This window comes from Amblyraja radiata, chromosome 8, assembly GCF_010909765.2.
Source record: "Amblyraja radiata isolate CabotCenter1 chromosome 8, sAmbRad1.1.pri, whole genome shotgun sequence".
In the NCBI taxonomy this organism is placed as follows: domain Eukaryota; kingdom Metazoa; phylum Chordata; class Chondrichthyes; order Rajiformes; family Rajidae; genus Amblyraja; species Amblyraja radiata.
Genome location: NC_045963.1, coordinates 63,056,497 through 63,069,782, shown reverse-complemented (window position 1 = coordinate 63,069,782; position 13,286 = coordinate 63,056,497). Strand labels below are relative to the sequence as shown.

At 46.9% G+C, this 13,286-nt stretch overlaps 2 protein-coding genes across 2 annotated transcripts in view; both read right to left on the bottom strand.

Moving 5' to 3' along the window:
- Positions 1-9,435, bottom strand: part of LOC116976307 (interferon-inducible GTPase 5-like) — a 49,542-nt gene extending 40,107 nt beyond the window's left edge. Inside the window, exon 1 of the mRNA XM_033026079.1 lies at positions 9,357-9,435. The gene's annotated coding sequence lies outside the window, so the exon portion shown is untranslated. The remainder of the gene's footprint in view (positions 1-9,356) is intronic.
- On the bottom strand, positions 2,440-3,657 carry LOC116976510 (interferon-inducible GTPase 5-like). Its single transcript, XM_033026402.1, has one exon. It carries the CDS (start codon positions 3,655-3,657, stop codon positions 2,440-2,442), a length of 1,218 nt encoding a protein of 405 aa, XP_032882293.1.
- Positions 9,436-13,286: the final 3,851 nt, after the last annotated feature.

The window sequence follows — 13,286 nt, the reverse complement described above, 5'->3', positions numbered from 1 at the left end:
CACTCTGGGTTTGTAATTTCTCCCTGTGACCTCATGGATTTTCTCTGGGTGCACTGGTTTACTCCCATATTCCAAAGACATACAGGTTTGTAGGCTAATTGGCTTCGGTAAATGTTTTGCTAGTGTGCAGGATACTGCCCGGGTCTGAGGATCACTGGTCGATGCAGACTCAGTGGGCCGAAGGGCCTGATTCTGCGCCTATCTCTAAGCTAAGCTAAACTACATTAGATCAGAGGAAGTGCAAGTGAACCACTCTCATTGAAGATGAGTTTGGGTCGCTGGATGGTGGGAAAGGAAGAGGTGTAGGGAAAGGTGTTGCAAATCCTGTAACTGAGGATGACAGGCAGTGGTTAGTGGGGCTGCAAGGGTAGACAAGGGAATTGGCATCCCCTTGAAATGTTGAAAGGGGATGGGACAGGAACGTGTGTCTGGTGGTGGAACATTGGAGCTGGCAGAATTGCAAAGGATATTCTAATAAATGCGGATGGAAGGTGAGGTCATGAAAGATGATACAAGATGATACAAAAGATAGTGGCTTTGCGAAAAGGGAAGATGGTTGTGAAGGATTGCTGCAGGATCTGGATCGATTGGCCTGGTGGGCGGAGGGTGGTTGATAGATTTTAATACAGAGAAGTGTGACGGGTTGTATTTTAGGACGTCGAACTGGGCAGGACCTACACAGTAAATGATAGGCCTCTGGATAGTGTTGTAGAGCAGAGCGATCTAGGAGTACGAGTGCATGGTTCCTCGAAGGTCGAGTCGCATGTAGATAAGGTGGTCAAAAAGGCTTTTGGCACTTTGGCCTTCATCAGTCAGAGTATTGAGTATAGAAGTTGGGACGTCATGTTGCAGTTGTATAAAACGTTTGTGAAACCGCATTGAATATTGTGTTTAGTTCTGGGCGCCATGTTATAGGAAAGATATTGTCAAGTTTGAAAGGGTTCAGAAAAGATTTTCAAGGATGTTGCAAGGACTAGAGGGTGTGAGCTATAGGGAGAGGTTGAGTAGGCTGGGTCTCTATTCCATCGAACGCAAGAGGATGAGGGAAGATCTTATATCGGTGTACAAAATCATGAGAGGAATAGATGGGGTAGGTGCACAGTCCTTTGCTCAGAGTAGGTGAATCGAGGACCGGAAGACATAGGATCAAGGTGAAGGGAAAACGATTTAATAGGAATCCGAGGGGTAACATTTTCACACAAAGGGTGGTGGGTATATGGAAGGAGATGCCAAAGGAGCTAGTTGAGGATGGGACTATCCCATCGTTTAGGATACAGTTGGACAGGTACATGGATAGGACAGGTTTGGAGAGATATGGACCAAGCGCAGGCAAGTGGGACGAGGGTAGCTGGGACATTGTTGGCCGGTGTGGGCGAGTTGGGTCAAAGGGCCTGTTTCCACACTGTATAACTCTATGACTATGAAGATGGGGTGAGAGTTGAGGTGCTGGAAATAGATGATGCGGTCAACTGTGGTACACAGGAAGCCATGGTTCAGGAAGAACGGAGATATTGATGAGGTATCTGTGCAGTGAAAATGTGACAAAGATGGAAGAACTGGGAGGATGGCACAGAGTCCACACAAGTTGTAGGGTGGGACGAAGTATGATCAAGGTAGCTGAGACTGCTGGCTTGTATTGGATGTGTGTGGCGGCTGGCCTATCCCCGGAGATAGGCACAGATACATCTAATGAGGGAAGTGGTCAGGAATAGAACATGTGAAGGTGTCAGCATGGCGACCATTGGCTCCAAAGTGACTCCCAGTGTACCAAGTCAGAATCTTTCACTCAGGGTGGAAATTAAATAATGTGGAGGTAATAGATGTAAGGCGGGTGGGATGTTACGAAATAAAAATTTCGGGCAAATCTGAACGGACCGCACCAAGAGGTGGTGAAAGGAGATACAATAGTGGTGTTTAAGAGGCATTTACGCCCGGCAAATGGGCGAGCAGGGAATGAAGGGATTCGGGGCACTAGCAATTCCTGAGGGTAAAGAAGAAGAATTCCCAGAGATGGGCATAAGCGACAAGGTTCCGCAAGTAAGCTGCTCTGCAAAATCTCGCAAAGGATCCAAGGAGAGATAGCTGAATGTATATAAAATTGGCTTCATGGAAGGAAGCAGAGGATGATGGTGGAAGGTTGTTTCTTGGACTGGATGCCTTTGACGAGTGGTGTGCCTCAGAGTTCGATGCTGGGCCTGTTACTGTTTGTCATTAACATCAATGATTTGGATGAGAATATGCATGGCAAGATTAGCAAGTTTGCAGATGATATGAAAGTGGGTGGGTTTGCACATAGTGAAGATGGTTGTGAAAAATTGAGAACTTGAAAAACCGCATTGAGATGTTATAGGAAAGATGTTGTCAAACTGGAGAGAGTCCAGAGAAGATTCACGAGGAAGTTGCCAGGACTGGGTAACTTGCGCCGCATTGTCAAGCCCGTCAATAACCCGCGGCTCTGCCAGGAGTTGCCGAAGCTGCTGCCTCGGCGTTTCTCAGGACTATTTTAGCTGTTTCCACCATTTCTTCCAGTGAATTTGTCAGCATTCTGCGAGTCACCCAATACGACGTTGTCGCCCCGAAGACAGAGCCCAGAATTGGGACAAAGTCGAGGACGACCTCGGCGACTGTCAGTGCCACCGCCACCGTGCTTCTCTGCAGTAACAGCAGCACCTGCTCCCGTTTGATCTCCCCGAACACCCAGGTGTGCTCGGTGTCTCTCCGCAGCTCATCCTTACTTTTGCCCACTCTTTTGGACAATTTCCGGAGAGACCCATCGTCCAGGCCCAGGATCTTGCGCATGGCCAGGATATTGGAGCCAATGAGCACCAGGTCACAGGCCAAAGACAAACCCGGTATGGGAACGGCACCGATTGCTGCCGAGATGGCTGCCATAAATTCAATGCTCACTCGCAGAACCTCACGTTTCTCATTTATCGAATCTTCGCTTGTGTTGGGGAGCGACAGCAGGAATAGCTGCTTCTGTGTCTCCGACAGATCAGACTCCATGGCCTTCTGTAGCTCGGGGAAGTCGTACGCTTTCAATTTGCAGCTGGAATATAAGAAAACACGAGTCTTCCCCATCCCTGCTTTCTCCAGCGAGGAACAGCAATTTTCCCTCACACTCCGTAACATCACGTCTTCATTGTAACCCTTCTTGTCGCTCTCTGATGTGACAATGTGGTCGATCTTGGAGCGAACCACATGGAAGGGTTTGCCCGCCTTCTTCAGCGCATTGGCCAGTAACTGGTCACTCTCCGTCCACTGCTGAATCACAATGATGCCCAGATCATACTCTGCAAATTTAGTTTTCTTCATGAACGCTTTCACTGGGAATTTAACCATGTTGAACCCAGGAAAGTCATAATAGCAGACGTTAGGAAGACTGAGGCGGGAGTAAGGTGCTATTTTGGTGGTGGTCTCGTTATACCCGGTTGGGGCAGCCTCATCATCATCCAAGTCGAGCAGAGCGTTGATCAGGGTCGACTTGCCACTTCCGCACTCCCCCATCACCGCAATCCGAACATGCACGTTGCTCATCTGTTTGTTTTTGTCATCGATGGCCGATTGAAGGCCTTGCTCACCTCCACGGCGAGAAGCTGCCACCATGTCCAACACATCTTGGCGGCTGTAACACAGGTTGGGTACAGCACCGGCCATCGTTCACTGAAAGAGGAAAGTGTCTTTATTGTGAGGGAGGGGAAGTTGCCGATGATGCCCGTGTCCGGATGGCCAGATGGTGGATGGACATCAAACATTCACCGCAAACTCTCTTTTCTCTCTCTCCTTCTCTCTCTCTCCCTGTCCCCCATCGTGTGCATCTTGTTTTGTTTTGCTCTCTCTCTCCCTCTCTCTCTATTCCACTCTGTTTCTCTCTGTTTTATTTCTCTCTCTTTCTGTCTCTGTATTTGTCACTCTGCTTCTCTCACACATCCCCTGATTTCTCTGTCCCTCCCACCTACCCACCCCCACCCCACCCCCTCTCTATCTATGCCTATCACCCTCTTTATCCATCTCTTGCTCGCTTAGCCAAATGACCAAGCTCACTGGCCTATAACTGTTTGATACCATCTCCAACTTCACTACTACTATAACTGGCTCTGCTCGAGTTGGATGAAACACTAAGGGGCAGAAAACGCTGGTGGGTGTTGTGTACAGGCCACCTAACAGTAGTAGTGAAGTTGGAGATGGTATCAAACAGGAAATTAGAAATGCATGCGACAAAGGCAAAACCGTTATAATGGGTGACTTCAATCTACATATAGATTGGGTGAATCAAATTGGCAGGGGTGCTGAGGAAGAGGATTTTTTGGAATGTATGCGGGATAGTTATCTAAATCAACATGTAGAGGAACCAACGAGAGAGCAGGCTATTTTAGACTGGGTATTGAGTAATGAGGAAGGGTTAGTTAGCAGTCTTGTTGTACGTGCCCCCTTGGGCAAGAGTGACCATAATATGGTTGAGTTCTTCATTAGGATGGAGAGTGACATTGTTAATTCAGAAACAATGGTTCTGAACTTAAAGAAAGGTAACTTTGAGGGTATGAGACGTGATTTGGCCAAGATTGACTGGCAATTAATTCTAAAAGGGTTGACGGTGGATATGCAATGGAAGACATTTAAAGACTGCATGGATGAACTACAAAAATTGTTCATCCCAGTTTGGCAAAAGAATAAATCAGGGAAGGTAGTGCATCCGTGGATAACAAGGGAAATCAGGGATAGTATCAAAGCGAAGGATGATGCGTACAAATTAGCCAGAAAAAGCAGCATACCGGAGGACTGGGAGAAATTCAGAGACCAGCAGAGGAGGACAAAGGGCTTAATTAGGAAAGGAAAAATAGATTATGAAAGAAAACTGGCAGGGAACATAAAAACTGACTGCAAAAGTTTTTATAGATATGTGAAAAGAAAGAGATTAGTTAAAACAAATGTAGGTCCCTTGCAGTCAGAAACAGGTGAGTTGATCATGGGGAACAAGGATATGGCGGACCAATTGAATAACTACTTTGGTTCCGTCTTCACTAAGGAAGACATAAATAATCTGCCGGAAATAGCAGGGGACCGCGGGTCAAAGGAGTTGGAGGAATTGAGTGAAATCCAGGTTAGCCGGGAAGTGGTGTTGAGTAAATTAAATGGATTAAAGGCCGATAAATCCCCAGGGCCAGATAGGCTGCATCCCAGAGTACTTAAGGAAGTAGCTCCAGAAATAGTGGATGCATTAGTAATAATCTTTCAAAACACTTTGGATTCCGGTGTAGTTCCTGAGGATTGGCAGGTAGCAAACATAACCCCACTTTTTAAGAAGGGAGGGAGAGAGAAAACGGGGAATTACAGACCAGTTAGTCTAACATCGGTAGTGGGAAAACTGCTAGAGTCAGTTATTAAAGATGGGATAGCAACACATTTGGAAAGTGGTGAAATCATTGGACAAAGTCAGCATGGATTTACAAAAAGGTAAATCATGTCTGACGAATCTTATAGACTTTTTCGAGGATGTAACTAGTAGCGTGGATAGGGGAGAACCAGTGGATGTGGTGTATCTGGACTTCCAGAAGGCTTTCGACAAGGTCCCACATAAGAGATTAGTTTACAAACTTAAAGCACACGGCATTGGGGGTTCAGTATTGATGTGGATAGAGAACTGGCTGGCAAACAGGAAGCAAAGAGTAGGAGTAAACGGGTCCTTTTCACAATGGCAGGCAGTGACTAGTGGGGTACCGCAAGGCTCAGTGCTGGGACCCCAGCTATTTACAATATATATTAATGATCTGGATGAGGGAATTGAAGGCAATATCTCCAAGTTTGCAGATGACACTAAGCTGGGGGGCAGTGTTAGCTGTGAGGAGGATGCTAGGAGACTGCAAGGTGACTTGGATAGGCTGGGTGAGTGGGCAAATGTTTGGCAGATGCAGTATAATGTGGATAAATGTGAGGTTATCCATTTTGGTGGCAAAAACAGGAAAGCAGACTATTATCTAAATGGTGGCCGACTAGGAAAAGGGGAGATGCAGCGAGACCTGGGTGTCATGGTACACCAGTCATTGAAAGTGGGCATGCAGGTGCAGCAGGCAGTGAAGAAAGCGAATGGTATGTTAGCTTTCATAGCAAAAGGATTTGAGTATAGGAGCAGGGAGGTTCTACTGCAGTTGTATAGGGTCTTGGTGAGACCACACCTGGAGTATTGCGTACAGTTATGGTCTCCAAATCTGAGGAAGGACATTATTGCCATAGAGGGAGTGCAGAGAAGGTTCACCAGACTGATTACTGGGATGTCAGGACTGTCTTATGAAGAAAGACTGGATAGACTTGGTTTATACTCTAGAATTTAGGAGATTGAGAGGGGATTTTATAGAAACTTACAAAATTCTTAAGGGGTTGGACAGGCTAGATGCAGGAAGATTGCTCCCGATGTTGGGGAAGTCCAGGACAAGGGGTCACAGCTTAAGGATAAGGGGAAAATCCTTTAAAACCGAGATGAGAAGAACGTTTTTCACACAGAGAGTGGTGAATCTCTGGAACTCCCTGCCACAGAGGGTAGTTGAGGCCAGTTCATTGGCTATATTTAAGAGGGAGTTAGATGTGGCCCTTGTGGCTAAGGGGATCAGAGGGTATGGAGAGAAGGCAGGTACGGGATACTGAGTTGGATGATCAGCCATGATCATATTGAATGGCGGTGCAGGCTCGAAGGGCCGAATGGCCTACTCCTGCACCTAATTTCTATGTTTCTATGTTTCTATAATTAATCATCTACCTTGGAAATCTGTTCACAATGAATGCCGTGTATGTGACAGTAATATAAACTTAATATAATTTGAAGTATGAGCAATGCCCACCATTTTCTGCTACTACACTTGGACTCAACTTTATGCTTTCCTAAGTTTCATCTCAGTTCTCTCTCTCTCTCTCTCTCTCTGTGTCCCTCTCCCTCTCTGTCCCCATTGTGTGCATCTTATTTTCCTCTCTATCCCCCTCTGTATCTTTCTCTTACCATGTTATTTCTCTCTCTTTGTCTCTGCTCTTCCACATCCCCTAATTTCCTTCCCACTCCCCCCCCCCCCCCTCCTTCTCTCTCCCTCTCACCCTTTCTCTCGCATCTATCTCTCATTCTCTCTATCCATCTATTGCTCGCTTACCCGAACAACAAGCTCACTTGCCAATAATTAATCATCTACCTTGGAAATCTGTTAACAATGAATGCCATGTGTGTCAAATTAATATAAATTTCTCCATCTCTGGCTTTGCAGCTTTCTGGAGAAGAAAGGGAATTAAATTGATTAAATCTAAGTTCTGAACTGAAATAATGAAATTCTTACTTGCTGCAGGCAAGGTTTAAACTCACATTAGAAGCAACAACAAAGATAAATACATGATAAATTATTAGTTATTCCAAGTAAACTGGATAATGATTGTGCACAAATAAAAGTGTGTAGTGCAATTATAATAGTGCAAAGTCGGTAATGGTTCCATGCTGATGTAGGATTGTGATTAGGATTGAACAAGGTGGTTCAAGAACTTGATGGTTGATGGGAAGAAGCTGTTCTTGAACCTGAAAGTTCAGGGTTCTTCCCGATGGCAGCAGTGAGAAGAGAGCGTGGTCAGGGTGTGTGGGTCTTTGATGATGTTAACTGCCTTCTTGAAGTTCCCTTCCTGTAGATCCCTTCGATGGCAGTGCGTGTGCGTGTGTCTGTGCGTGTGTGGTCCCAGTGCTGAAAGATCAGTATTGAAGTTGGGAGGTCATGTCATCAATATATAATGCCTTGGTGAGGCCACATTTAGAGTATTGTCTTCACATTTTGGTCACAGTGTAATGGGAAAGACATTGTCAAGCTTGAAAAGATACTTGAACCAGGATGTTACCAGGGCTCAAGGGCCTGAGGTATGGGAAGAGGTTGAGCAGGTTAGGGCTTTATTTCTTGTAGCGCAGGAGGATCAGGGGTTATCATATAGAGGTGTACTCGAGTCCGCAGAGGAGGTCCCAGTACAGGGAGATGGGTGTAGGGTGGGGGGGGGGGGAGGAGTGGTGTTGGAGGGTGTACCAGCACTAAAAGAGGGGTGTAAGCTTGAGGTCATGGAGCATGGAAGAACAGGATGCCAATGTGAACAATATCTCCGTCCCACACGTGATCCATAAGCCCTCAATTCCGGCCTATCAAAAAACTTTATACACCCTGCGATATCTGTTACCACCACCAACCCTGGCAGCGAATTCCAGTTACCCATCCATGTCTATGTAAAGATCTTGCCCTACACTTTCCCATCTTTAAACTTTGCCCCATTTCGTACTTCCACAACGTGATAGAATATCCTGATTTCCTGTCTATGTCTTCGGCAGGTTTATAAACTTCTATTAGGTCTTGGATCCCAAGATCCTTCTGTCCGTCAATGCTGTTAAAGGATCATCCATTATCTGTATCCTGGCCGCTTACATCACAAACTGCGACGCCCCACTCTTGTTCAGGTTAAACTTAATTTGCAATTTCTCAACCCTTATCTGTTGTCCACAGAATTATGTACCAACCTATCTACGTTCATGTCCAAGTCACCGCTGGTCCATTTCCAAATTAATCCAAACGCTTGTAAATCCTATCCCCGTGATCCCTCTCTAATTGCTTCCCTGCCACTGACGTGATGTTCGCCGGTTTATAATTCCCTGGGTTACTTCTACTCTCCTCAAACAAAGAAACAATTTGGAAACTCCCAGCCGTGCGGGACCTCGCTGTGGCCAGGGGTGGATGCAAAGATATTCACAGAGGGATGCGTCAATGAGGGGGTTCACAGCACACGAAGCCTTGGAGGGAGGTCCCAGCACAGAGAGAGAGAGAGAGAGAGAGAGAAGAGTCTACGAGGGGGTTTCCAGGAAGAGGTGATGGGGTGGTGGTGGTGGTCAAAGATATCTCGTCGCTTTCAAAACTCAGGCAAACCAGCCAGTGAGAATATCCAAAAGTATCCCGGGAACTAGAAAGTGTCACAATAGAGTGACGGAGATGGGGTCTACAGGGTGGATCCCAGAATTGGAAGCGGCGTCCACAAACGAGCGGCTGCACCGAGTAAACTTGAACTAGGTCATTATTTTGATAAATCTAAAAGGAACCCCGGTTATACAAGATGCGGTGGTGACTGGGGAAAACAGATGTAACAAAGCCGGCAGGAGAGCTACCAGTTCTCTCCGGAGGTCCACTGGGGAGGTTCCGACACGCATAGAGGGTTTGTACAGGAGGTGCCTGCACGGAAATAAAAAGGTCTAAAGTGGATTTCAAGTACTGTGAGTGGTTCTACATGCGTTGTTCGCAGGTAACCCGTTGGATTTAATACACGGGAAAATTTGTCAACATTCGGAATAAAAATGCACAGCTTACCTTAGAGGACACTTAATTTCCCCGAGGGCGTCACCTCTGTTTAAAGGGCCGCCTGGAGGTGTTGTATCGTCTCTCTCAGACTGCAATGAAACTAATTCTGGGCACTCGCTTCACAAGAGTACAATGATCCCAGGGCACGCCCCCCACTTTCTGCATGTGACACTCCCCAAACGCTGTCTGTTGCGCTAGTATGGGTGTAGCGGGCCGAAGGTACTGGTTTCCAGAGGGCTAGTATAGACATTGGGGGACGTATGGATGCTTGGGCAGGCATCCAACTGTTGCAACGATTTTAAAAGCCAAGCCAAGGCAAACAATTGGGCTGCAGCCACCCGACAACCAAAATTCATTTTGTGAACACAAACTTGTTAAAAAAGGCGAGGCAAACAATTGGGCTGCAGACACCCGACAACCAAAATTCATTTTGTGAACACAAACTTTAAAAAAAGAGCTGCAGCCTCTTTGCAGCCGCATCGAGGGGACTCACCGTGGAGTAGACGTGCGTTCAGTGTTATTCACAGCTCAGTCTCTGCCAGATCCTCTCGCTTCCTGTGTCTGGCAGAGATTGAGTGAGGCACGACACTTCCTGGTTTTATAGTCCCTCCCCCTGGCGCCAGCGGGGGCAGCAGAGAGAATGGGGAATTTTGTAAAAACATTAATATATCTGTCAATTTTAATCGACGGAAAAAATCCTCCACACTCATACGGCGGAGGGGGGCTCTGAGCGAGGTGGCCAAAAATGACGGCCGTCGGTGGCGGCGTTCTCTCGGAAATCGCAGCAAAGTCGGCCAAAAGTGGTCAAGATCAGAGATTTAGTAATATAGATATACACACATATCAGTGTGTCCATATACCATTATATAAATATATATACACATCAATAAATAAGCAGATCATGTGCAAATAAACAGATAATGGTCTATTAATGTTCAGAGATTTGTTTCAGTTGTTTAATAGCCTGATGGCTGTGAGGAAGCAGCTATTTCTGAACCTGGATTGTTGCAGTCTTCAGGCTCCTGTACCTTCTACCTGAAGGCAGCAGGGAGATGAGTGAGTGGCCAGGATGGTGTGGGTCCTTGATGATGCTGCCTGCCTTTTGAGGCAGCAACTACGATAGATCCCCTCAATGGTAGGGAGGTCAGAGCCGATGATGGACTGGGCAGTGTTTACTACTTTTTGTAGTCTTTTCTGCTCCTGGGCGCTCAAGTTGCCGAACCAAGCCATGATGCAACCTATCAGCATGCTCTCTACTGTGCACCTGTAGACGTTAGAGAGAGTCCTCCTTGATATACTGACTCTCCGTTCTCAGGAATCTTCTCAGGAAGTAGAGTTGCTGATGTGCTTTCTTAATAATTGCATCCGTGTTCTCGGACCAGGAGAGATCTTCATAAATATGCACGCCCAGGAATTGGAATACAAAGGGGGATTCCCAGAACTACGAAAGGATCAGGGCGGGTGTTTCAAGAACTGGGAGAGGTTCTAGAGTGGACTTCCCTGAACAGAACTGGGTGAAGGTCCACGGGGGATGTCCCAGTAATGGGAGAGGGTCTGTAATGGACCTCCCAGCAGAGGGAGATAATCTACCGTGCAAGTAACAGTGACTCAAGAACGGTCAACAGCGTAGATCCCCTACCGCAGTGGTTCTTAACCTGGGGGGTCATTTGGGATTTCTCCGGGGGTCATGAAGGGGTTGTAAACAACATCAACTTGTTGAGCCCATTTTTAGGAACCTAACAAAAGTGCATACTACACGCAGTGTTTTGTTCGTGTATTCGCGTACGTATACACACAGCCTTTGACACATGATATATACCACAATGCATGCAGCAAAATTATAATACAGTTTCTCAACTCTTTTTACACGTTGCAATGAATGCAATTTCTATTATTTCTTTCCACGTCCAAACAAAAATGTGGTTGGATTATTCAGCGTATGATCAACCTCGGTGAGACTAAGCGCAGGCTTGGCGATCGCTTCGCACAACACCTTCACTCAGTTCGCAATAACCAACCTGATCTCCCCCAGCGGTAGGAACGTTGGCTTCTCTAATTTCAGGTAGTCCTTGCTTTCTCCCTCCTTCCCCTCCCATTCCCAGCTCTCCCACAGCCCACTGTCAACGCCTCTTCCTTTCTTTTTCGTGTCCGTCCGTCCCCCCCCCCCCCCCCCGACATCAATCTGAAGAAGTGTCTCGACTCGAAAGGTCGTCTATTCCTTCGCTCCGTAGATGCTGCCTTACCCGCTGATTTTTTGGGGGGGAGAAAGGGGGGGGGGGGGGAGGGAGAGAGGGGGGGGGGGGAGAGTGGGGGGGGAGAGAGGGAGAGGGAGAGGGGAGAGAGAGAGGGGAGAGAGAGGGAGAGTTAGAGGAGAGAGAGAGAGGGGGAGAGAGAGGGAGAGAGAGAGGGGAGAGAGAGAGGGGAGAGAGAGAGGGAGAGAGAGGGGACAGGGAGGGTGGAATACCTGAGAAGTCCCAGCACAGAGTGTGGGTTCTACAGGAAGGGCACAAAACAGGAAGAGGGGACTGCAAGAGGTCCCAGATGGGAGAGAGGGGCGTGAGGAAATCCTGGCATTGTGAGGGAAAACGGGATGGGAGTCCATGAGAAATTGCAGAACCGAGAGATGGGACTACAGGGGAGGTCCCAGCACAAAGAAGTCCCAGAAATATTAGAAGGGGCTAAAGGAGAGGTTCCAGCACAGAGGGAATTACAGGAGAGGTCGCAAAACAAAGAGGACTACAGGAGAGGTCCCATGAAAGCGAGAGGTAACTATAGCAGAGGTCCCAGAACCGGAGACGTCCCTGCACACAGAGAGAGGAGAACTACACGAGAAACCCCAGAACAGGGAAAAGAAACATCCCAGCATATGATAGGGTGGGGCACACAAGAGAGATCCCAGAACAGGGAGAGGGCTCCAGAGGTCCCAGCAGAGGGAGATATGTCTACAAAGTTGCTCCAGAACAAAAAAAGGCAAAACCAATCTTGCAAAACATGATACACATTGAGATTTATTTGTCACTGGCAGTACAGACCAAAACAAATGCTGGATGATCCTTCGATATATATAGAAATCCGTGTAGTATACGGCCCCTCGAATATCAAAATGAAGTCAGAGCAAACACTTGATACTATTGAAATGACAAGGCTACAACACCAATAGATAGTGAATATTCAGGATATAATACCTATAGTTAGTGAATATGAAATTCAAAAAACCCTGCATAGAATCATAGAGTGATACAGTGTGGAAACAGGCCCTTTGGCCCAACTCGCCCTCATTGGCCGACAATGTCCCAGCTACACTAGTCACACTTGTGTGCGCTTAGAAACATAGAAACATAGAAATTAGGTGCAGGAGTAGGCCATTCGGTCCATTGAGCCTGCACCGCCATTCAATATGATCATGGCTGATCATCCAACTCTGTATCCTGTACCTGCCTTCTCTCCATACCCTCTGATCCCCTTAGCCACAAGGGCCACATCTAACTCCCTCTTAAATATAGCCAATGAACTAGCCTCGACTACCCTCTGTGGCAGAGAGTTCCAGAGATTCACCACTCTCTGTGTGAAAAAAGTTCTTCTCATCTCGGTTTTAAAGGATTTCCCCCTTATCCTTAAGCTGTGACCCCTTGTCCTGGACTTCCCCAACATCGGGAGCAATCTTCCTGCATCTAGCCTGTCCAACCCCTTAAGAATTTTATAAGTTTCTATAAGATCCCCTCTCAATCTCCTAAATTCTAGAGAGTATAAACCAAGTCTATCCAGTCTTTCTTCATAAGACAGTCCTGACATCCCAGGAATCAGTCTGGTGAACCTTCTCTGCACTCCCTCTATGGCAATAATGTCCTTCCTCAGATTTGGAGACCAAAACTGTACGCAATACTCCAGGTGTGGTCTCACCAAGACCCTGTACAACTGCAGTAGAACCTCCCTGCTCCT